Raw genomic sequence first — 24,553 nt, forward strand, 5'->3', positions numbered from 1 at the left:
TGAGTAGTGATGTGGAGCCAACACTGCTCATCTATCTCCACCTCCAGATAATATTCATTTTCAGACTCGCTGTCTGACATCACTTGTGATCCTATAAAAGGATTAAAACAATAAAGTTCCACAAAAGTATGCAGTAGTACTCCAATACCTATAAAATAGGTAAATGAACCGTAGCTCAAACATGAAAATCAAGACCAACTAATAGCGACTATGTCTCCTTCCTCCCATAAGGAATTAGGATGATTCAGAGGACAGTGGCTCTGTTACATTAGTTACATTCTCTCTGTCCACTATCCATCTCATTTTCCTCATGTAACTTTCATTTCAGTTCATTATTCCTTTTTGGAACTGAAATAAAGTGGTAACAAAAACAGAAACACATCATTTACGTGGATCAGGACGACATGATCGGATCGAACACTGATCCCTACGGCGATCGGCATATCCCAGCCCTCTTAATCTCCCTCTTGTTTTACTCCGATGTAAATAAAGCTAATTAAATGCAGGAGCCTGAACTGGAGATGGTTCTTACGGTGCGGCGATAGATTCTCCACTATTCCTAAATCCATTACTCAGGATGTGGTTGAGATGCGACAGACGTGCACTCAGTGTTTCTGCAGCCACAGCTTCTGCCAAACACAGTGATACAAGAAATGATTAACTTTTACTTTTTAATCAAATACCGCTGACCCGTGTTGTATAATGAACACAGACATAGCTGCGTGATATCAACAGAGGAAATGACATCAAATATGAATGTAGAAAAATAGCCCATATTTCATCATGGCAAAGGGCTACACTTGATTTTCTGAGTTTTCATGTGTTTTTATAGATTCCACCAGATTGTCTTGTTCTCAGATAAAACCGGCCAGGTCACATGACATCCCACATTAATCAAAGTGTTGCTTTCTGAGGCATGTATTTCATTACAGCCTCCCCGCCACGACAATCTTATCTCCAGCTCACACTCAGCAGAGAGAGGCTGCCGTGGGCTGCTGTTCATTAATCGTTATTATAACCTGAGATTGCGAATGTGTAGGGCCTTCAACAACAAAATAAATATCAATTTTCCTGCGCCTCCCTTCTGCAACACGGTGGCTCAAGTGAGGCATACACACAGAGTCCTAATTACAATTTCCTGCCATTAATCCTGTTTATTTACAGGGCATGTAGAAGGAAACAGGTCTGAGCTAAATGGACATCGTCGGTCTCTGTGATTGATGGATATAAAGAGTTAGAGGAGTGGATTGTAAAGATTAAGCCAATGCAATGGTGTGTTAATGACAGGCAACAATGTCACACCCGCACATCAAAGCAGAGAGCACAGCCATGCAAATCAGATTCCACCACTCCTCTGGTGAGAAACTGATCCTCTTAACTCCTCGCGGTGCGAGGGGGATGAAGAACAGCTGTCAGGTGCACTATACAGTGTGATACAATTATGTATGCTTTAGCGGCAATGCCAGCCAGCAATGCATTTCAGCTGCGCATGCACGGCAACCCTGTGGGGAACACCGTGCCAATGAATCGCAGCGCCGCTGCAGCTGAGAGCTTGGCAGCATTGTCTCTGCTTCAGTATGCACAGGCAAGAGTGTGCAAGGTCATTGAGGGAGACTCACCACCACACCATCAACAGGAACCATCCATCTCACTTATCACTGTATGTGGCACGGTGAATAATCATATTATGATAGATAGGGCGCTGCATCCACGCCAGCAAACAGATAGTGTAGATACCACGAGTGCATCTATCTGAATAAAAGGTGCAGCACGGAATGATTCCACGTGCAGTCGCTAAAAAATTCATACGCACTCGTGAAGAAATCCAAGCAACATGAGCACGCGTCTTGAAGATGCCTGTCATCTTCTCTATCTCTGCGTGCCCTAACCAAGCATCTGCTTGAAGAGAAATCACAGGCTCTACCTTTTTTATCCACTCCTGTAAATAAAACCTTGTACAAGAGCATATCTACGAAGGGAGCAGGTTATCAAAGGGTGATGGAAGCGGGGACTTGTGTGGGAAGAGAAAAGACAGGTTGTACAACAGCAGCGGGAGATCTAACTCAAAGAATATTCGCTGGCACAGCTGCCGCGCGTTCAATGGCAGAGCTGGGTGAGGGGCATATGGAATGAGGAAGTGCCGAGATGCATATGGGTTATGTGGGGGCTTGAAAGGCAACTTTGTGTTTTAAAATAAGTGGGGAAACGGGAGGAAAATCACACAGGGAATCAGCGCTCGTCATTAATGCATCTGGGCAGTGACCCTTGTTGGTGCAAGATACATGAAATCATGTCACTAGGTCGAACACACACAATGACTTTTTGTCAATTTATGTCATATTATCAGAAGCTGCAGTTCATAATAGAGACCGAATCCAATATAAGATCCTCCTCTCCACAATCTGTCCCCCGCCTAGCTTTCTGACCTCCTCCATCCCCACACCTCTCGTTCCCTCAGATCTTCAGCTGCCCTCCAACTCACTACACCCTCTGCCCGTCTCGTCACCATGGAGTCCAGGGCTTTCAGCCACGCTGCCCCCCCCCCCCCCCCCCCCGGAACTCTATTTTCATCGCCTGTATTTTCTTTGTTTTCACTGTGTTTTTCTGTTTTGTATGTACCATTACATGACAGAGGGACAGAGCATTTTTTTTAAAAAGCGTAATTAACTTCTGAAGCTTTTCAGAAACACTTTTCATTGTTTTTTCATTCGTACTCTAATCTGTTTGCTGTTGCCGTTGCTTGCGTCTGTCTAGACATAAAACAAGGCACTTCCTGGGTGCAGATCTAAACACGGCGACACTAACAGAGTAACAGTACAGTATGCACTAGAGTTCTGATAAACCAAGAAAAGACATAGTCATCTTCTTATAACGTGCTAAACGTCAGTATACCTGTTTATTGCACACATTAATTGTGTTGGTATTGTATTTATATTCAGGCCTTTACAGGGAGGTGTGAGAGGAGTCATTTTTACTCCTTATATGTGCATTAAGAGATTAGTAACAAGTACAAGTGTCATAGTCAGAGAATAACTGGTAAGGACTGTATCTGCATCATGTATGTAAATGAAGTAAAAAGGGACAACAATATGGACAGGAAGTTCTTATAGAATATAACCCAGAGAGATGTGTTGTGGCAAATTGTGTTAGCCAGGTGTATTGATATCCATTTACACCCCACATATCTAGTGTTATTGTTTATAGTAGCGCTACACTGTCGTATAGATGTTTACAACTCAAGTCTATAGTTGGCCACAAAGGCTGAATTGCATTTCACATTTTATAACCAATGATTCCCTCTTATCTCCTCCCCCATCCCCTCTCTACTCCACCCATCCCTCTTTGTTCTCCTTCTGGCAGTTTCCCAGGGAACCGGAGCTACACCTCATCTTCAAAACAATGACGGTACGCCGGGCTCAAATTAGCTGCCAATTACTTGCATTTCAATGTCTTGTTTATTGGTGAACTTGAGCATCAGGAAGGCAGAGAAGTCATTTCGTATCAAACAATAACCCTGCGAGTAAATGACGTTCAAATACTCGACATCTGAGCGACCTCTTTTAATTACACTCTCTCGTCTTTTGTCACGAGCGTGTACGGGCCAGGCAAGCAGTGTCATTTAATTAGGGTTTCTTTTTATTTGGCTCAAACAAAAACATTACTAAGGAGAGAAAACGTGGGGGGAAAAAAATAAAACAAACTAATCCTAAAAAATAATGAGCGTCCTATTGCTGAAAAGTGCTATTTCAGGTAGAGCGGGCCTGGCAGAAAATCAAAATGCTTAGGGCGGACTAAAATACAAGTGTCACTGATGGTAATATTACATGACGTGCCTTTGTACTGAAAACATGTAAAGCAAAGCACAAAGGCAAAGGTGAGAGAAGAAAGACAGAGAGAGAGAGACAGCTGAGACCTCCTCGTGTTAAACATGACCTTCTCTTACCAGCCATTGTTGAACTCGACGTGGGCATCAAAGAATCCGACGGCGGGAGCCGTGGCCGCGTTCCAGCCGTGTATTCTGGCTCGGATCAGTCCCTCCCGCTTGCTGTTCCTCACGATCTTCACCAGGCCTGGGTAGCGTTTGTTCACATACTGGTCCAAGTTGAATTTCAACTCCACTGAAAGAGGGCAGATTAGAGACAATCCTTCCGTCAATAACGTCCAAATGTCTGCTGGAGATCCTGTAACCAGGCAAATGTAGTAAGGAAGTGTTTCCAAGATAACCCAGGACTAATGTTGGATGGCTTTGGTTTTTGCAGGACTGTGATAAAAATTAGTTTTATTTTTTTAAGAAGTGCACACTTAGAGCAGCAGTGCAGAACATTTGGTGATGTTATTATTCTACCTCAGTTTGATCTTCATGAACAGAAATGATGTCACATTATTTGGATGCTGCTTCCTGTAACCCGAAAAACAGGCTCTCTCAAGCAGAACCATCAGACCCGACAGAGGGAGCAAGTGCACGGTGGCAGCTCCGGGTCAGGGACTTCTGAAAACAAACATGAATTTGAGGTTTCTGAATTTAGACATCTTGAAACACGAATGTAAAAGTTATCCTTGGGAAATTAGAACACTGTCCTTGATAATTAAGCTGACTGAAACCATTGTATGAACAAATATTTCCATAAAAGATTTAACTTATGAAATGTGTTTGTTTATTTGTGGCCACTTCTTTGTGTTTCCAGTCATGCTTCACTTCCTGTGTGTAGCGAGGAAACACAAGATCTAAACACCGCCACACTAAGATATACAGAGAGCCGTGTGAAGCTGATGAACTGAAAAGCTGTTTGAATGTAAAGGTCTTTTATTTATATTTAAATATTACGCACAGTTTTAAGTTTTGAGCCAGTCTTGGGTATATAACAAATCCCGTATGAGACATTAAAGCGGTCATTTTTGTAGGTGTATGGAACACTATTTGTGTTCCATACACAGCACACTGCCTCTTCGGAGACGGGGACAGGAGACCCATAATATGATTTATGTGTTGTTTTGCTTGGAACAGGAAAGTTCTGTTCTATTCACTACACACTATAGTTTAAATAACATCTGAATGTGGTATAGTACAGTCCTGTTGGGCCTGTGGTCACATGAGCTCACACCACGTCGACGAAGCTGACATCAAATTCCCCAGCCAACGGAAAAGATGTATGCATTGTTATTATCACACTCGTCTGTGCCCAACACAAGTGACAAGAACTGGAGACAAAGTTTATTTCATTTCCAACAGGATGCTCTCTGAGCGTCTCCTGCTGATAGTTCAACTTTCTGAAGGAGACATAATAAATATGCTAGTGGCACAGTGAACACCAGCTTCACCCGGCATCTGATATTGGCGCACAACATAAATCAAGCGACTGAAAGAATATACTGTCTTTGTCAGGGTTTTCATGCTTCAGGTCTCAATATTGAGCGGTGACTGCAGCCGGGAAAGTGGATGAGTTTGGGAAGCAGTGACCCTCTATGTACACTGACGTTAGCCTTTGACATCAAATAAAAGAAGCCACTGAGTCATGGGAACTTGGTTATTTGTCTTTTTCGGTCTGTGGATGTGTTCTTTTTCTATTTCTGTTCGACACTATTACAAAATGCCATATCCAACTGTCAGTCGATCGCAGGGCCAAGCGCTTAACTCTGCACACAGAGAGATGGGGTTAAGTGAAATATTCCCTTTTTGGTCCTTTTGGTTTAAGTGTCTCAGAATTGTGGGTACAAAATGAGCAAGCTGTTAACATTTAGCGCTAGTGTCATGCAAACTGATTTAAGAAATCATGAGCTAAGCTTTTTATTGAATTTCAATGTGGATCAGACTGTTGAAGACTGCATTCTGCCACTATGAGGGATAAAGACCTGTGGAGCCTTGCTCTATTTGCACTTATAAAACTAGAGCAAAAGGGATTCCATCATCAGCCCTCCCTGCAGCGACAATATGATGAAAGCTATTAAGAGTGTAATAATTACAAGGCTTTCCTAGGAGGTAGAAAAGTTATGGGCCTCTCTAATTCGAACAAGTAAACTGTTGGACTAAATCCATGGAAGGAGAATGAAGGAGGAGGGGTTACATTTTCGAGGGACTGGCGGTGCAACGCAAGATAAACAACTACCATGAATAAGTAATAGACTACACAAGGAGCACCATGAAATCCTCTGGTGACATGGGAGATTACGGGAGCTGTTGTGGTGGAGTGAGATGGTAGAAGAGTGATTGAACCTGCTTTTAATTAAACTCCAGTAAAGCCTGGGAATTCATTTACATGCTGCAAAGCTTGAATGACGCTCTAGCACATAAAGCATCCTTTGTGCTTATTAAATCTGAGGAATGGGCATGAATCTTTGAGTATGGGTTTGACTATAAAAAATGGAATAGTTTATGTGACCATTTAGAAAACTTATTATATATATTTTTTTAAATCAACGATTGCATCTATTTCCACATGTTGGCAGCAGCAGCAAGTTTAGTTAGTCAACTACATGTGTTTGCAGATGTGATGAAAAGTTCCTTGAATGCATCTCATAGCCACTCCTCTACACTCAACATACTGTTAACCCCACATTACTTTCACTAGCTCTCATGTGCTTGCATTGGTAGTTGACAAAATTACCTAACGCAGTTTAAAGGGTTTCATAGGTGTGGCTGAACAGAGATCGCTGCTTGCAGGCAAATGCTTGGGGCCCCAGGCCAGAAGGGGGCCCCTGAGTGCTGACCAACTTTGAATCCCTACAGCATTGACAATGTGGAGAGTTTGCAAATAATGTCCGGATAAAGAAAGAAGAAAAAAGAGGAAGAAAGCAACACAATTTATTGTTTGTATTGCTCTTTAGAATTCTATTTTTCAATTGCACATTATAAATGTTTACATTCTTATTTTTCGAGAAGATACTAATGTGCACCTTTAAAATCAAAAAATGTTTTCATTTCACATTTTGTGTGAGTGTTAGATTATCTATCATATAAGGGTGAACACTGGTTGGAGGGGCCCCCTGTGAATTTTTGCCTAGGGCCCCAAGAGACTCTAGAATGGCCTCTGTGGCTGGAGCAAAGCTTATTTGAACACTAATGAATATTTAACACATAATCTTGTTGAATATTGGAAGAGTACTTTTCCTTAAAAAGCCCATCCCTATTAAGTCTACGTTGTTATTAATAGACTTATTAACGGTTCACCTGTTCCAATCGATCAGCTGTGTTTTCTTGTGGTGGATTTATAGACCTGAGTCAGTCAGACGCCACAGGAGCAGGTCTGAATTGGTTGCTTTGATCAATCACAAGCAGACTAGAGAAGTAATCTAACTGGTAAAGTGGCTCGACGCAAGTAATGTTTATATTTAAGAAAAAAAGGAAGAAGACCCACCTACAGTAAATTGATATGCCATGTACCGAATAGCAAGCCATTAGCTGTAAGTGGAAAAAAGGGTTTGTCAGTAGAAAATAATCATCACGGATGTAATCTGTACAGTGGCAGGTCAGCAATATGGAGGCTACCCACTTCTCACGCATTTATTGGAAATGGCACAATGGTAAATTAGCTCCTCGACCTTTAACCCTCAACTCTTAACACAGTTAAATGCCCTGGCAACACACGCTGCCTGATAAATTACCAACACAATTAAAGAGATAAACTCACCAACCTAAATTGGACCCCATTTTTCTCTGCTCTCCGCCTTCCCGTGGAACATTTAGGTTGTTTTTAATGCATTCAATGTCGTGTGTTAAGTTTGACAAGATGATAAAGTGACCGTCTCAACTGGAAACTGGACTTTTTTTGGGTTATTTCAGCTTACTATCCACATGGAAAAGGTGTTTAAAGAGCACTGAAACACTACTTTTTGGAATCCCAGAGTGGGACAATCTCAAAATGCCTCCATGGCGTTTTCATGTTTATGACCAAATCAAAATGATGTCATAGTCATGTTTGGAGATTGTTTTGGTCTATCTGCACAGGCATGGCATTGAGGGCATTTGTGTGTGGATGAAGACATTCATATTGAAAACAATGCTGTGTTTACAGAAAACCTTTTAAAAATGACAAATAAAAGATTGCTGTTATGGAGCGTCCCATTTCTGTGTAGATCAGGCCTTTAACTGAAGAGTCAGTCTCTCATTTAATGTAACATAAAGCTGTATTGTGTAACTATTTTTCTTGTTGTCGATGCTGTCATTCTGCCTCTGTTTGGTCTCCGTGAACATAAAAGATGTAGCATTATTTGTATGCTGTGAAAGTAAGTAAGTGTTTAAACCCTCAAACTACTGAATGACCAGGTTTTCACCTCTGAAACTTCTTTGTGTTTTCAGTCATATTTCACTTTTTGAGCATATTTAAAACAGAAATTAAAGCAGATATTAGGCACATAGTAAGGTTTACATTTTTAAATGAAGGTCACGACTTGAAAAGGTTTACATACATTTTACTCTACCCAAACTGGATTCTGTTATGTTGAGAGTGAGAGAGTTTCCACATCTTTTTTACATTATACAAAAAAAAAAACTAACACAGTCGATGAAAAGAAAATCCAGAGAAAGTGTAACGTGTCTGATTTAATCTGATTTGATATATGCAATGTTTAAAGTGATTCAGCGCTGCCAAAAATTAATATTACAAGTTCCACTGAGCTGGTCCTTAGTTTATATCCTGTTTTCATTACATGAATCATTAAGTGATCAATTTGGTGGTGGTTTTTGCTGGAATTCAATCCTTTAGGGCTCATTAATTCCTTCGTTGCCACCAACACGGCAAACAACTGTGAGCCGGAGTCGTCGCACAGCCTAAAGCTCATCAACGGGAATGTGATTTTTGCTCAGACTGCTGGAACCAGTGGCTGTGAATAAACCTCCCTGTCACCGAATGATGTCGGTGGCTGTATCAGCGAAGGAAATGTGTTGCGGCAGCGAGGCAAACATGCTTTCTGTGGGTTATTCATTATGCCAGGAGTGAGCGCGGCCGCACCAGCGAGGCGGGACAGACAGTGCCATCCGGAAAAGGTCACACAGCCCGGCGCGCATGTTAATTGTCTGATGTCGGAAGCCGAGCGACTCCTGAGGAAGAGCTCACACATAGGCGCAAATTATCATCACGTTCCCGTTAAACGCAGAGAGAGACTCGCCGACAGGCGCGTCGGTTTGCGGATCGTGACCTGAAACTGACCTTTTCATTAAAGAGCGGCGATGCGAGCGGACACGGATAACAGCAACGCGCCGCCGTCATGTACGGTGATGTCAGTGGAGTGCGCGCGGCACACTGACGCCGACTGTCTTCACATGAAAGGTTACGACAGACGCTACAGCAGCAGTGACGGGAATTCACGTTTATATTTAGCTTAGAAAAAAACGTCCTCTACATCACTTTCAGTGTGTCACTTTTTTTTTTTCATTCACCTCCCCCCCCCGACGCTTTGTGGCAAATTGGGTGACTCTCCTGGGTTTCATTAACAGGCTGGCAACTTTGTGATTTAAATGTCAGGATTTCAGATATTCATGATGTCTGTTGATTGAGATGGTTTCTCATCACTCACTCACTCACTCGCTCAAGAGGTGCATACAAATGAAAATGTGTTGTCAGATTTTCTTTCGGTCAGGCTTGTAATTAATTCATTTATCATTAATATTATTATTTAATAAATGCTGGATTTTGCCTTTTGTTTGCTTTTTAGCAACTTAGATAAAATAAATCTGCCTGTTCAGACTCTCATCATTAGCTTACAGTGTTTTCAGAGCGGCAATCAAATTTAAGTGTAATATTTATTCCTCTTTCACTCGTGCTTTGGTTTCTGCTAAATTCCCGGCTCTGTTTTTACCAACTGTGGTCGCTGACCTTGTCTGCGGGGAAAAAACTCTGATGAAAAAGTACAAGAGTGAAGGAAAATATATTAAACTGTGGGCCAATAGAAAACTGCACTGGAAAAAACGAACTAATTAATGTTACCATATTGTGCTGAGCCAGATGGGTTACTTTGTGTGCATTTATTGCATTTATTTGTTAATGTACTATATTTATTGTTGCACCTACCTGAAGTTGCTCCACATGAGAGTTCCGTGTTTTAGAGGTTGTAAACTCTCACAACAACATTTTATGGGCCCAAACAATGCCATTTTGACAGGAAATGACATTTATAACCAGCAGCATATACAGTATAACCGGGAAATATGTCAGGCAACTGGTCTCTTCACTGGCTGTTTTCATAAAAAGTGAAGATGTGAATAGCTGTTGTGGGCCAGGATCCTGGGGGGGCAGGCGGGTGTTTTATAAGACAGCAGAGGTGGATCACAGATCACCGCTATAAAACACGCTCAAAGCGAGCGAGTGATGGGAACACACAGGCATCGCAATTCCGTCTGTAGAGCGATCGCTTCATTTCAGGTGCTGAATCGCCGCGCTGAAGACACGACGCTCTAGATTTGCGGCTTCCTAGTTGGCAGTTAAAGGGAAACTTAAGGGAAACATAACTTAGAACTAAAGTAAAGTATGTAACTTGTGTGAAAGCATTACAAAACCTTTCTTCTATTTGACAAAATTAGGAGCCCGGTCGTTTTAATTTAAAGTTTAATTTCCCCATTGTTTGCATTGATACAATATCTGATGAAATAAAATAGCTTTTTGTGTGAAGTGGAAGCATCCTCTAGAGTAAAAGGAGGGAAAGTCTATCAGAGAGTTGACGATGTTGTATGATCAGAAATATCCAGTTTGCCTGGTTTCTCTGGAATCTGGATCTAAAGTTCACAGTGAACTCTTAAGGCTTGAAATCACCTTTACAGCCATTTCTCAGAATTTTTTTCCTGGAAGCAAAGTGAGTCGTGTTTGCTTACGCCGGCGTCAGTCGTGACATCCGGAGCTCTATTGTAGCGTATGTAGTGACAATACAGCTGTACTTGAGAAATCTATTTCAGGACAACACTAGTAAACATGTGTGACATAATGACATGATGAGGAGGAGGAGGCGTCTTCCCCTTTTGTCTGTTCGCTGGTTTGTAACAGGTCCCTGTTTCGTAGTATGCAGTTAGAGTCTCAGCAGGGAACGTGTGCCAGTGGTGACTCCTTCCCGGCCTTTTTTCAGTATGTTATTTATGCACCCGGTGCCTCTGCCAGCCTGAGGGAGGCAGGCCTATTATTCCGTGCCAAGTAAAGGAGGGCCAAGTGTCGTCTGGAATCTAGTTCACTGTCCCTCCTCCTGCAAACGGGGAAGCTTTTGGGATGCGGAGAGCATCATCAGCTGCCGTGGGTGTCTTAGTGTGGAGGCATATTAAGCCTGTGCCCACATCACCATGGAGACTGTAGTACACACAGCAATTCAAATGAAACAACAAAAAAAAAACACCTCCCTTCTCTTCTCTGTTTTCTTAATCTAATATAAAGCCCGATCTTCAAGAGTCCAGGCCTCCGAGGTCCATAATCCTTTTATAAGCCTAACACACACACACACACAAGATAACTTAGTAAGATGGACTACTTTGGCAGGAGTCCAAAAACATCACACTAAATCATCTTCGCATGAATCTTTAGTTCACCTTCTGCCAGGGAAGACAATGATGAAATATGATAAATAGGGGAACTGTCTCAACTGCATAAGCAAACCTACAGGATTAGACAATGAGAACCTGCAGGCGCTACAGGTTTTTATGATTTAGAGAGGATGAGTCAGAGAAACTGATGAATGTGGTAGAAGAAGGTAGCACTTATTAACACCGTGGGTCTGAGTCTTATTATTATATTAGACTTCAGTGTGAGTGCGTCTCACCGCTGTCGCTGTTGTCGTCCACCAGGATGATCTCTTTGAGCAGGTGCGCCGGTGTGTGGTTGACGACGCTGTGGACGGAGCGCAGGATCACCGAGAGGGCTTCGTTCACGAAGATGAAGACCACGGAGATCTGAGGGAGGTCCTCGGTGTATGTCAGCAGCTTACACCTGTCAACGTACACGACACGTCCGATTATTACGCCGCGGTAACAGTACATCACCCGGTTAGGAAAATGCTGTGATACATTTGAGCAGTTTCTGTATGTACAGAACAGATTACACATACATATATATATATATATATATATATATATACTGTATATACTGTATATATATATACATATATACAATGGAAAAACAATAGAAACTGGCTCGCCTCCCTCTCCTTCCCCTGGTTGTACCTTCTTATTTATCCTGCAGAAAGGAGAAAATGTTATTGATCCTCTTATATAACTCTCTGCAAGGAGCAAATAATCCCCCCCCCCACACCACCACCACCACCCTCCAAGATGTAGAGCCAAACCCCCTTTACAAAAATACTGCTTGTATTGATTTCAGTATTACAAGCAGCAGCCAAACACAGGTTAGGAATGAAAGTGACAAAAGTGAGGTCAAGCAAACGTACAGAGTGTAACAGCACAAACAGTATGACAAATAGCGACGGGCAGATGCGTTCCACTTTGTTCCCCTTAAGAACGGCCTGAAGTTGTTTAATGAAACCCCTTTAACCATGGAATCCCTTAATGGAGCCAGAAATTGTATATATCCTTGAGGATGTCTGTGTTGCCCTCCATTCATGACGACAGCTCTGTCTGAGAACTGCCTGCAACAAAAACGATGGAGACATGATCACTGAGCTTCTGAAGGTCTGATTATTCATCCTAGAAAGGTTCAGCATAGTTTTCTTCTGATAAGTTTCCTTTTGATGGCCCTGATTCTGTTTAATTGTGGAGCTGCAGCTGTCAGACCTGCCTGTTCTACAGGAATGAATATAGATTCAGACATTGTACCATAGAGGGCAAATAGTACATTCCTCCAAAGGGTTAAAGACCAAGTCATATGGACCTATAGTAGCACTCATTTTATTATCAGCACTTAAAGAAATAACACAAACCTAATAACAGGGAACGGGAGGAAATTAACTTTAAAAAAAACCTTTGTATCAAGGGTATACATTAGAATATCTTCTCTTATTTGTCAACAGTCCTGCATTCCTTGGGATCTGAAATGTAGATATGATCTTTTCATGCTAGTGAGAAAATGAAATGCTATCTGCCTCATGTAATCTTACAGAAATCTGGATTCTGTGTGGTCTCTGAACACTTTATCCAGGTCTGTGATCTTTGTCTGCTGTGTGCACAGCATGCGTCGTCAGCTTACGTTAAAATAACAGTTCCAATTCAGGCTCCAATGAAAAGGAAACAGTCTATAAATCATCGCTAAGTGACATTCAAAGCCCCTTTTCCACCTATGGTCCCAGCTCGCCTCGCCTCGCCTCGCCTCGGCACGGCGTGGTTTAGGTTGGTTTTCCACTAGAAAATAGTACCGACTCAACGTGGGCGGAGTCATCGCTGCACGGCTGCATGAAACTGCCGTGACTTTGTTTTACACGAGACACACACAAACGAGGGACTATTCGGATGCTACAGACCCTGTATCTCTCATGCATGTGTTTTAATAGTCGTTTTGTTATTTAATCATCAGGACAAAAAAAACAACACATGCATGCCTTTTCAGCATAAGTTGCCTTTCAATGATAGCAAATAATAGCCAGTGACTTGTAATTTACTCTGTGTGTCCACATGACAAGTGGAGGGGGGCAGGGCACCCATCCGGCGCCATCACAGCCAGAGTCTGCAGATACTGATAAGTTGTAAAATGCCCTATTGGAGCCGATAAGTCAACCATAACGACGAATCGTTTGGCCTGTATCTGAAACCTGTCTGTGCATAAAATTACAGATGGCAGTAGGTGGGAGAAACCCAATCCATACACGCCTTTGCCGACATAGAAGCCATGATAATATTAGAATGATATACGGGGATGTGAATACGATCCCTGCTCCTCGTCTCACGGCTCACAACCAAGGATGTCTCCATCTCTTCCTTCAGACACTGCACTCGCCACCACCTGTTTCTGTCTGCCTCCATCTCTCACTCTCATCCAACACGGACTCCATGGTAACCTGTTCTGTGAGTGTGTGTGTGTGATTTGAATGTTAAAAACAATTACACAGTTTCCCGAATCGCGCGACGCTGCAGCTGATAATTTCACGTCTGTTGAAGTTGTCACTTCCAGTGAAATGCAGTATTTTTCCACAGACGCACTGTGGCTTTGAAGTCGGAAATAACTGTTGACTGAGCAGGGGGAACTTGGCCAATTCCTATGGCAACTGTGACACACTGCTGCAATTAGGATGTGAATGCAGCGGTTGACAAACACATTTTCCTTGTGCCTTTGTTTCCCCGTGTCTTCGCATATCTTATTCATCAGTGCTGAGTCGGAATGCAACGGGGATAATGAGGTGCTTAGGATAACCGTTGTGGTTGAATTATTTACCACAGATTTTGACTGTGATGAAACACTTGTAATAGTGGCCTGTATGAGCACCCCAAATCCACATAAATCATCTGTAGAGTAAACAAATCTATAAGTTGTGTCTCATCAGCGAATCCTCCTCAAGTCGGGAAAAAATAAAAAGGTATGGAGCAAAGTTAACGACACTGAAATGGCACATTTGTCAAGTTCATGTCATTAATGCTTTAATGAGAGAATAATATTGATTTGTCATTATGTATTAATGCCACATGACGGCGACGAAGATGAAATTATTTGAAAGCCTCATTAACCTGAATCACACATTCGAGCTGCTACAGGAATTAGTAATCGCAGATTATAACGCACAAGGAGGGATTACCAAATAAATCTGATGTCATGAAATGTTCAAATGTCGGAAAGGGGAATACCGACGTGACCATGTTTTGTTCAAACACAGCACGTTAGGCACTCTTTCCACCCTCGCTGTGAGCCATCTGAACTCTGCTGGTACTCTGATACTCCGGTGAACCGGGATGCCAGCATCAGCGATCAGCGTCTACGAGGTCAGGCCGCGGGAGAACGGCCGCGCAGCAGATGGAGCCCAGCGTGGCGCTAAAGTTACATCCTCCTCTCTTCACGCACTGGAAACCCTCTTCATACGCCACAGCTACTGGTGTGAGTGTGTGTGTGAGTGTGTGTGTGTGTGTGTGTCTGGTGGGCATGTGTTCGCAGGTTCTCACCTTTCAACAATGAGAACTGGCAAGAGAGAGAGCGAGCCTTTTGTTGGAGACGCGACAGATTGAAATGTATTGACTTATACTTAATACTTTGCATCAATAACACGGTGAATATAAGACATTCATAATCTACTCCCCGTGTTAGGCTTTACCTCACTTTTTTTTTTTACATCGCACATCTCGTAACAAAATACCACGAGTCACATCAACTGTAAATGAATCCCTCACAATGTGAGCAGTTTTCTTGTAAATAATTAATAGTTAGTCTAAAGTTATGTGCTAATCTAATATAGCAAAACTAACACAGATTAATTGTGTTCGCTTCATGTGGTTGTTGAACTTTGACCACAAATGCTCCCACACCATCCAAAGAAGAAGAAGCCACCACTGTATGTACCAGGTTTTTTTTTATAAGAGAACGTCCTGTAACTAAGTGCTTTTGCCCATTTTTCCAAAATCACTTCCAATATCTGACAGTTATTTCCAATGTATTGCACGTTTAACAATTTAAAATGAAGAAAAAAAAAAGATTTATTTAGAAAAACTGATTTTTTTTGTTAAATTTGAAATTTCAAAAGTATAAAACATTTCTTTCAATGTTTCGTAGTCTCTCGATGTATGTACTATGTACAGGTGTTCTTTCCAACTCACTCCTCTCTGGCGACAAAGACCCTGAATCGCCAGCTTCCTGCAACAGCGCGAGTAAAATTCAACTCAGCTTTCAGAAACCGAAGGAATTTTTGCGATAACACAAACTGTCACGTAACTATGGTAACGCAAAACGTGTCGTTAAAAGGGTAAAGGGTTAAAATTTCATATTAAAAATATATAAATATTAAAAAAATATTAAAAAAATAAATATATCTATTCTACAGAAGTGCTCAAGTTATGGGCAAACAACAACAAAAAATGCGACAAGCTTTTTTGTTTAAAGCTAGGTTTTCCAACCCTGTTACCGTCATTAAAAATATACAGAGAATCTGAATTTGACTTTTTTTCCAAGCCAATTAAAGGATAATATAACATAAATTAAATACAGGCCTGTAGTTGTGGTCTTCAAACAGACTTTGACAATAAGGACCAAGCACCAGCTTATTTTCTATACAGTAAAAAAAAGTAGTACTCATATATACACATCTACAGTAAGCTATTCTTATTTAATTCTTATCAAAGACTGTTGGAGTGATTGAAGTGATGTTGAAATAAAGGTCACACACAGATCTGGCTCATTTAGCAGCTAAATGCTGCAAAGGTGTAAACAGCCGCCTGCTGCAGTCACAGTCTCCATTATCTCCGTCTATTAGAGTGAAAAGAAAAACAGAAAAGGTAAAAACCAGGAGACCGGAACAACGACCTGAAGGGAGCTTACACGAGCTCTGAGGGGAAACAAGTAAGTGAAGCTATATCATCCTGTGATTCATAATCAATGTAGAGATAACTCTTAAGCTTTCACCATCACCGGCTCAAAAATAATTAAATTAGCATTTCTTGCTGTTTGTCATTCATTGGCTTCACAAGAGTTTCCTAGAGTTGAGCTCCAGGCACCAGGTGCAGGCTTACAGGTTACGCGGTGAGGAGCGACCCGGGTACGTCAGCACTAGAGTTATTTAATGGCAACTATTCCTGCATGAAAATGACAGTCTGCTGCCTGACGTTGCTCTCTCTCTCTCTCTCTCTCTCTCCGTGCAGCATTGCTATTCTGGACTGGGAGTGCGTAATTCCATGCACTGTAATCAGTCTCTTCCATTACCACAGCCCACATGCATTTGACAGCCGAGGTAACGAAAGGAAAACTAAACCAATGAGAGCGAGAGTGAGAGAGAGAGAGAGCGCTGCATACATCTTGTACCCTTTTCTTAAGAGTAAATGCACAAGTGTGTTGATTGATAACCCCTCCTGTATCATTCCAGGCCTTCCTGGTGCATTTATGCTCTCCCTCAGCAACTCCTTTGTTCCCTCTCACAGCTTTCTCTATTGCCTCTCTCAATCAGCGCTGCCAGGTCTATAAATACAATGACGAATCTGGCAGTGAGTTTAAGGGGAAGATTTTTATTTATTTATTTATTTATTTATTTTGGCACTGCTGCGCGCAAAACAAGGCAGCATAGATTTCACTCGGAGAGGCTAATGAATACTAACCCGAGTAATATCTTGAAAATGTCAGGGGGGGGGGGGACACGGTGGCCTCATGACTTCTCGTTGAGATGTGGCGGGAGGGCGGTATTTCAGTGTCAGGATCGTAAAGTGAAATTGTAGTTCCATCGCTCTAGTTACCGGATCCAATTTAGGGCATCGCTCACCCTTAAATTTGCACCTGTCTGTGGTAGCGGGGAGCGGCCTTGTGAAAGCGTAACAGGATGAGCGATCGACTCATCTGTTTGTAATGGGACTCAGCTCACTGGCCAGTGCTCATAATTTGACCTGGAACAAGCATTGACAGAAACAGAGTGCTGGATTAAGATGTATTTCGACCACTCCTCCCTCTTTCTCCTCCTCCTGCCCTATAGCTGCTCCTGCTGACTCCCCCCCCACACACACACACCTCCACTTGCCACTCTTATTTTCTGTGAAATTTCACATTAACCTGCCGTAATCCACAGAGGGCCAGGCAACAGCAAAGCAAATTTCCAGTCCACAAGCACACGGCCCTGTCACAGAGATAATTGTTTGCCCCGTCGTTTCTCCGACCCTTCAGCAGATAAACTCTGCGGCACGGGAAAGAGCAACCAGAGCTCCTCAGACTTTATGATCCCATTCTACAGGATCAGACTCTCAGGAGATGAGGTAAGCCGGGTTCTTCCGGTAATCACCCTCTCTCACACACACACACACACACACACAGACAAACACACAACCGAGGGTTCTCGGGGAAACAGTGCATTCAGTAGTCTTCGGGTTTAACAACAATTTTTGACAAAATATAAATCAAACCTTTCGCAAAGGTAACATTGGAGATGGAGGTCAGATTAGGAGTAAGTGAATAAGAATCCTCTTACAGGAGCGGGAGCTGGAGGGTGAAAGGTCGGTTTGATGCCTTGAATTGTGTTTTAAAATATTTCCCTTTTACCTTGTGAGCATCTGTATTCTCACCAGCTTTTCCGCCGTATCTATGGTTTCTGTCCCTCTAGCGCGATGAGGTTCTACGACCCTCGGTGTCTCCGTTAGGAAATCTACTTTCGGAGGTGAAAGAGCAGGGAAAAGAAAACGCAGACTGGCGGTGAGTGAGGATTATAGGTTTTTGTGCAGGGGACAATTTCAGCGGTGATCATTAAGAATTGGTTTGCTGCAGGTGAGGGTTTCTGTAGAATGTGCAGATCACTCACTCACTCGTGGCAAAAATGTAGTCAAATTTTTCTCTGCTCAGTGAGTCCCGGTCAATTAAGAACCCGGTGGAAAAAAAAGGTGTCTGGTTCTTGTATTTAGGCCGTTGAAATTGAAGAAATGTTATGTGATGTTATTGGAAAACTCCGGGGAACTCCTGGGGTTATTGTATTTGGCTTTAAACATCTCAGAGAACAATGATGTGACCATATTATTGCTACTTTTGGACGGCCTTTTCATGTCTTTTGTTTATTTTTGATCATTTCATGTCATTTGACTTGGATAGAAAACAAATATCCAGAAAAGTCGTCTTCTAAAACATGCAAAAACGTGAAAAATTAGAAAGCATTCTGTCCCTAAAGGATGCAAAAAAAAAAAAATTGATTTGACTACTACAACTCTTCCTTTCAGTCCAGTTCTGGCAGGAACGAGAACCAAAGACCATATCACTCTGGTATTAGCTTCTCTCCACTGGCTTCCTGTACAGTTCAGAGTTTAATTTAATTTAAAATCCTCCTCCTCAAGTGCAAAACACTCGATCTTGATGATCAGGCCACATCGTGCTCCCAGCAGAGCCCTCGCTTACCAGGCTCCTCTCCAGTGGATCCAGACTCCCACTCTGTATTTAAAGTCAGACTCAAAGCTTTCGTCTCAGGGAGGGTGATCCAATCATTCCGTCTCTCTTGCTCTCTCTCTCTGTCTTTTTAAGCATATCACATGATGACACGACACTAACATTGTTCTTTTTCTCCCCCCGAATAACCCCTGATGAATAACCCCTCCGTCCTTCTATAATACAGTACGTATGATCTCTCCTTTCCTTTTGCTGTACAAATAAAATTAGATTATAAGGAGTCGCTTATCTTAAACTATTTGCACTTCTCTGTGAGGCTTGAAACTTTCATTTTCTCTCCCTCCGTCCCCTTCTTTCCTCTTTATTCTCTGTTAATGCTCATGGTGTCATTCTCTCCTCTATCTTCTTCTCTCCTTTCCATTCTTCTTTTGGCCCACCCCTTTTTCCCTTTCCCTTCCTCTCTCTCGTCTCTTCCACCCCAACCGGTGGAGGCAGACGTTCATAAACTCTGTGAGTCTGGTTGTGTCCGACTGTTCTCATAACTGTAAAGTCTTGACTGGAAAGTGCCTTATAAGATAATGTATGTTGTGAATCGGCGCAATACAAATCATATTGAATTCATGCAAACGCCTCATTTCAGGCTGTGAGCAGGAGCACGTTTATGAGATTTCATCATGTGCGCAGACGGTTCCCCTGAAAGTGCCAATTAACCACCTGTTCCACTCCATTTGTGCGCAGGTTCCATTAAAAAAGGAAAAAAAGAAAGTGTGTCAAAGACTAAAACACTTTTAAAAAAAGCATGTGGGCAATGGAGTGAGTAAGCTTTCCCATTAGCTATCAACACAGTGATGATGTGACAAATGATGTATGTATTTTTTTTAAATTTAAATTAAGATTGTCTTGTTCTCTTCTCCTCTACACAAACTTAAACTGTACACGCGCATAAATAGTGTTTCTCATTCTCATTATCTTATAAATTAATATCAAACACACACACGTGTAGTCCATGAATCATTTTGAATATGCTAATGTTCCCTTTTTGTAACGTGTAAGTTACGTTATTTAAATGTTACAATCCCTATTTACTTCTATACTTATACTAGAGTTTATCTCACAGATATGAGTCATGAACAGATGCTTCACTCCATTTATGTTCTCGGACATTGCAAAGACCTCAGGAAATAATTGTAAATTTGTGTCTTAAAAAAGTATATTAATAACATATCTTTAGGTGATGTGAGGGGGGGGGATTGTTGCCATCATTTCTCTTTGGTTCAGTTTAACGAGGAACTGCCAAAAAACCTTCTTGATGTGTCACCATAGCAACCAAACAATTGATTAAATTCCTGCTGATATAACATATACGCTCCCAAGAGATTGTGCTGTGCCTCCTGTAAACATATCTATTTTCTCTCGGTGGACAATGCTGTCCTTTGCGAAGAGCAGTACTTTGATGTTTCTCCCGTCTTTTTTAAAAAAAAAACGCTGCTTCAGAGGCGTAAACAGAAAAAAAAATACAAAGGAAAATATTTTGCGCTGTGTTGTATTGATTTCCACTGAGCATCACGACAAAGTGTTCTGAGTTTTTAATCAGACAGCGCAAACACTGGATATCCATCATAAAGTCGTGCCTTACCTTGTTTGACAAGACGTCTTTGTACTACTTTATGTGGTTACAAAAGAAATATTCAGTTTCTGGGAAAAGTGAGGTGATAGATTTACAGCCAGACCCAGAGACACAGATCAAGACAAAGGAGTAATCCTTCCCGTCTGCACAAGACAAACAGCCCATGTCGCTAAGTGCCAATAAAAACCACAAACAATAATCACTTCAACAAAAACCCTGCAGTCACTTTCCTTTTGTCTAGGGTCACATTTGTGTTGATTATGTTGATTAGAAAAAGGAATTTCCTAAAACCCTTCAAAGCCAAAAACTCTCTACACAGACTTTATTAATTAGCAAGCTCCTTTTTTTTACTTGCCCTCCTCCTCCTCCTCCTCCTCCTCCTCCACACTTCCTTCTATTTTTTATGATTCTGACAAAAAAAAAAGCCCAAGAACAAAGCAGATTGGATGAAATGACTTGTTGTCCCTGGTAAAGCCCTCAGAAACCTCCCGTGGCTGCTGACGGGAGATTACGTGGAGTTACGGATGAAGAGAATGTAAAGCATCAAGCAGGAAGTGAGGACGTGACTGTAAAAAGAGGGACTATAGGGACCGTCACCTGCGGGGCAACTACCGTTTTGGAAGCCTGACTGAAAACATAACAGATCCAGCATATATATATATATATATATATATATATATATATATATATATATATATATATATCCAATGGAACACCCATGACTACTTATAAGTGGAGCAGAGTGTGAAAAATAGGGAGAAAAATAAAATGACAACTTTGCATATTTCACATTTGAATGGAAATGGTGGCAAACAAATGCCGCTCTACTTAACACAGACGGGTCACAAACAGTTTATCCTCAGTCACCAGCCAATGGCTGGAAACTCTGACGTTATTCACATTAAACACGCTGTGGAATGGGCTCGTTTCAAATGTGTCCCACACCGCGTAAAGCCATTCACGGCTGACGGCTCTCTCGAGCAGCTTTACTACCACGCCATGTGTCACTGGGAAACTGAGGGCGACCATTACAATATTAATGTCTTAAAGCACAAGGTGTACAGGAACGTGCCCAACTGGCAGCCATTACATTTACAATATAGGAACCATAGCTTTCCGTCTATGTGAGAATCCACAGTGCACATGCATAAAAATTAAAAACATATAATAATAATTAAAATAAAAGCGTGTTTGGTCACAGCGCTGCTTTGGCATCCGGAGACGCATCCACCCAGCCTGTCGCTGACATCTGCACAACACACTAACAGCTGTTTCTGAATCACAGCCATTTACAACACATTTGTCCTAAAGGCAATTAAAACCCAAGAAAAGTGCTAATCTGTTTGGAGGAAGGGCCACGTGGTCGGTGTAGTGGTTAGCACTCTTTCTACTTGGTGTTTGCATGTTCTCCCCGTGTGTGCGTGGGTTTCTCCGGGTTCTCTGGCTTCCTCCCTCAGTCCAAAATCATGCAATATGGGGCTTACTCCGTAGGTGTGAGAGTGAATGGTTGTTTGTCTCTCTATGTGGCCCTGCGATGGACTGGCAACCTGTCCAGGGTGTGATCTGTCGCCCTACGTCAGCTGAGATTGGCATAGCACCCAGCGCGACCCTCGTGTGGAGGATAAAGCGGTAGAAGATGGATGTTTGGAGGGAATAACGCACACATGAACATGCAATGCAACTAAGACCCGCAAAAATATCAATACAAACTGGAAGAAGAAGATAAAGAGGGTGAAAAAACAAAAAGAAAATGCCAATTTCCCATCTAAATGTCGTGCTGTACACTGTGTGTCTTTATGGAAATTGAGTGCATCAACTGCTGCGGGGACTAAACTGCCAAATTGTACGGTTACACATCGAAGAGAGTGGGTGTAATTGGAAGCGCAGGGGGGGAAAAAAATGAGAATAAACTTGAGGCAGACATGCAGACATACTTTTTGGGTCTGTAGTCGGGGATACTCCTGTCCAAGGAGATGCGGTCACTGAGCTGAGCGTTGTAGCCGTACTCCTCGTACTTCCCCTCGGCATCACGGCTGTCCTCTCCCAGAGTGGCAGCAGCTCCCCCCTGGCCAAGTCCTCCAGGTCCCTCCACCAGCCCCATGGGCTTCGCCAAACCTGCCACAAAAAAAAGACACGGTCAAACAGATGTACATGGCCTCACATAGAGGCAAACACACTCACACAGAAAATGGACGGAGACAGGTGAGGAGAGTGAAGTCATGCAGAGGCAAGGCTGATTGACATTCTGTAGAATTGTGAGGAGACTGGTGTATGGCAGCTCAGAGAGTCAGCAGGGCTCATCCAGGGGGCATCATTACACTGTCTGTCAGTGAAAACACCCACACGGACACAGACGTCACACAGATAAGCAGAGCAGAACAGGAGCTGGGAGACGCAGTGGTACAGGCGCCAACAATAGAGAGAGCAGGGAGTCACATACACAAGCACAGGTCTGAAACAGTCAGAGGGGTAATCAGGCCTGAAAGGAAATCCATGGTGAGAAGAATTATGGTTAAATCTGTTTTTTTGAGAATGTATTTTTTTTTGCTGGCTTTGGGCTTCAAACAGCAACGGAGGGCTACATTTAAAGAGAGGTGTAACGCAACAAAAATGGTGTTAAGGAAGGAAACAGAAATAATATTGTACATAATGATGTTATAGTGTATATACAAAGTGCAAAAATATAAAAAGTAAAACATATATATATATATTTATATACACATGTATTGGTGTTGTGTGCTGGGGCAGCAGGCTGAGGGCAGCGGGCACCAACAAGATCAGCAAGATCCTCAGGAAGGCTGGCTCCGTCCTGGAGGTCCAACTAGACTCTGAGTGTCTGAGAGGAGAATGATGTGTGCACAGAAGCACCTTCAGCAACAGACTCATTCTCCCCCCCCGGTGTAACACAGAACGCCAGAGGAAGGTCCTTACTCCCTGTGGCCATCAGACTGTTCTAATTCATCTACCTCTGGTCGTGGAAGGGACAGAGAAGACATTGCGTTTCTCCAGGTTAACATAGACGGCTTCATGCACTCTTCTTTCAAACGAATCCATCTTCCCCCGGCCAGAATGTGAACTTTCTCATCCTCAAGAGTGTCCTATGTCCTGCAGATGCAGGTGGACAGCTGAGTCCTGTCCAGATGTGGTCATGCAGTGGTTGTGGACACTCTACCCTCATTACATTTCACTGCATAAACCACATTGTCCTGTTTCTCTCGTTAAATGCTGCAGGGTTTTGAAGTGTACAAGGTTCTCTCTTCAAAAACGTTGTCATTTTCTTCCCTGATTCAGACTCAGATTTGCTTCCCTGATGTGTTTCTCCTTTGTTGTGGGTGTGTTAGTGACCCAGTGGTGCAAGGCTCTGAAGACACCAAGTTTGTGCACTGCACAATCCATGAAGGCCAGGTCTGATACTATTGCTGAACAGAGCCAATTTTTTTTTTAGAAAAAAGGACGAAGTATAGGTCATTAATCTTCAGGAGGACCAGGAGACAGAATAATATCAGCAGCAAGTAAAAGCAAAAGATAAATACTGCAGTTTTTAAGTGCGGTACTTTTATGTTCCAGCGAAAACTCAATAAAAACTAGTTTCATATAAAAACAGATTTTAGTAAGGTGACATTTTTCACTCTAAATAGCACTTGCAGCGATTCCATTAACATGTATGCATTCTGGTCCATACTATTTATTTATTTATCATCTGGAAATCTCGTATTTCTGTCACACAAAATACTTTCACTCACTCGCACGGTTATTTTCTAACCTTGAATCGCCATGAAACTGAATAAACACTTGAAATGTGATCTACATCTAACCAGTTTTGATCTTCAGAAGCCTGTTGTTCTACGTCGGTTTTATTTAGCGGATTTTAAAGTCACTGATGTTTACAGAGACATTTAGTCCAACAAGAAGCCACCAGATGTTACTCTAAGCTCCTAAAGGCTCTGTATGTCTAATTATAGAAGCAGAGAGACGACTGCATTCAAACAGTGTCTGTGGGTTTGTTTTATCCCTCAAAGAAAAAACT

At 42.2% G+C, this 24,553-nt stretch overlaps 1 protein-coding gene across 2 annotated transcripts in view; it reads right to left on the reverse strand.

Annotated features, from left to right (window-relative positions):
- galnt9 (polypeptide N-acetylgalactosaminyltransferase 9) overlaps positions 1-24,553 on the reverse strand; it is an 80,009-nt gene that overhangs the window by 45,148 nt on the left and 10,308 nt on the right. For both annotated transcript variants that reach the window (XM_058637076.1, XM_058637077.1), the window contains exons 2-4: positions 22,461-22,641; positions 11,731-11,897; positions 3,944-4,118 (exon numbers count right to left, since the gene is read on the reverse strand). In XM_058637076.1, coding sequence (XP_058493059.1) covers positions 3,944-4,118; positions 11,731-11,897; positions 22,461-22,641 — 523 coding nt within the window. The remainder of the gene's footprint in view (positions 1-3,943; positions 4,119-11,730; positions 11,898-22,460; positions 22,642-24,553) is intronic.

The sequence above is a fragment of the Solea solea genome, chromosome 8, assembly GCF_958295425.1.
Source record: "Solea solea chromosome 8, fSolSol10.1, whole genome shotgun sequence".
NCBI lineage: Eukaryota > Metazoa > Chordata > Actinopteri > Pleuronectiformes > Soleidae > Solea > Solea solea.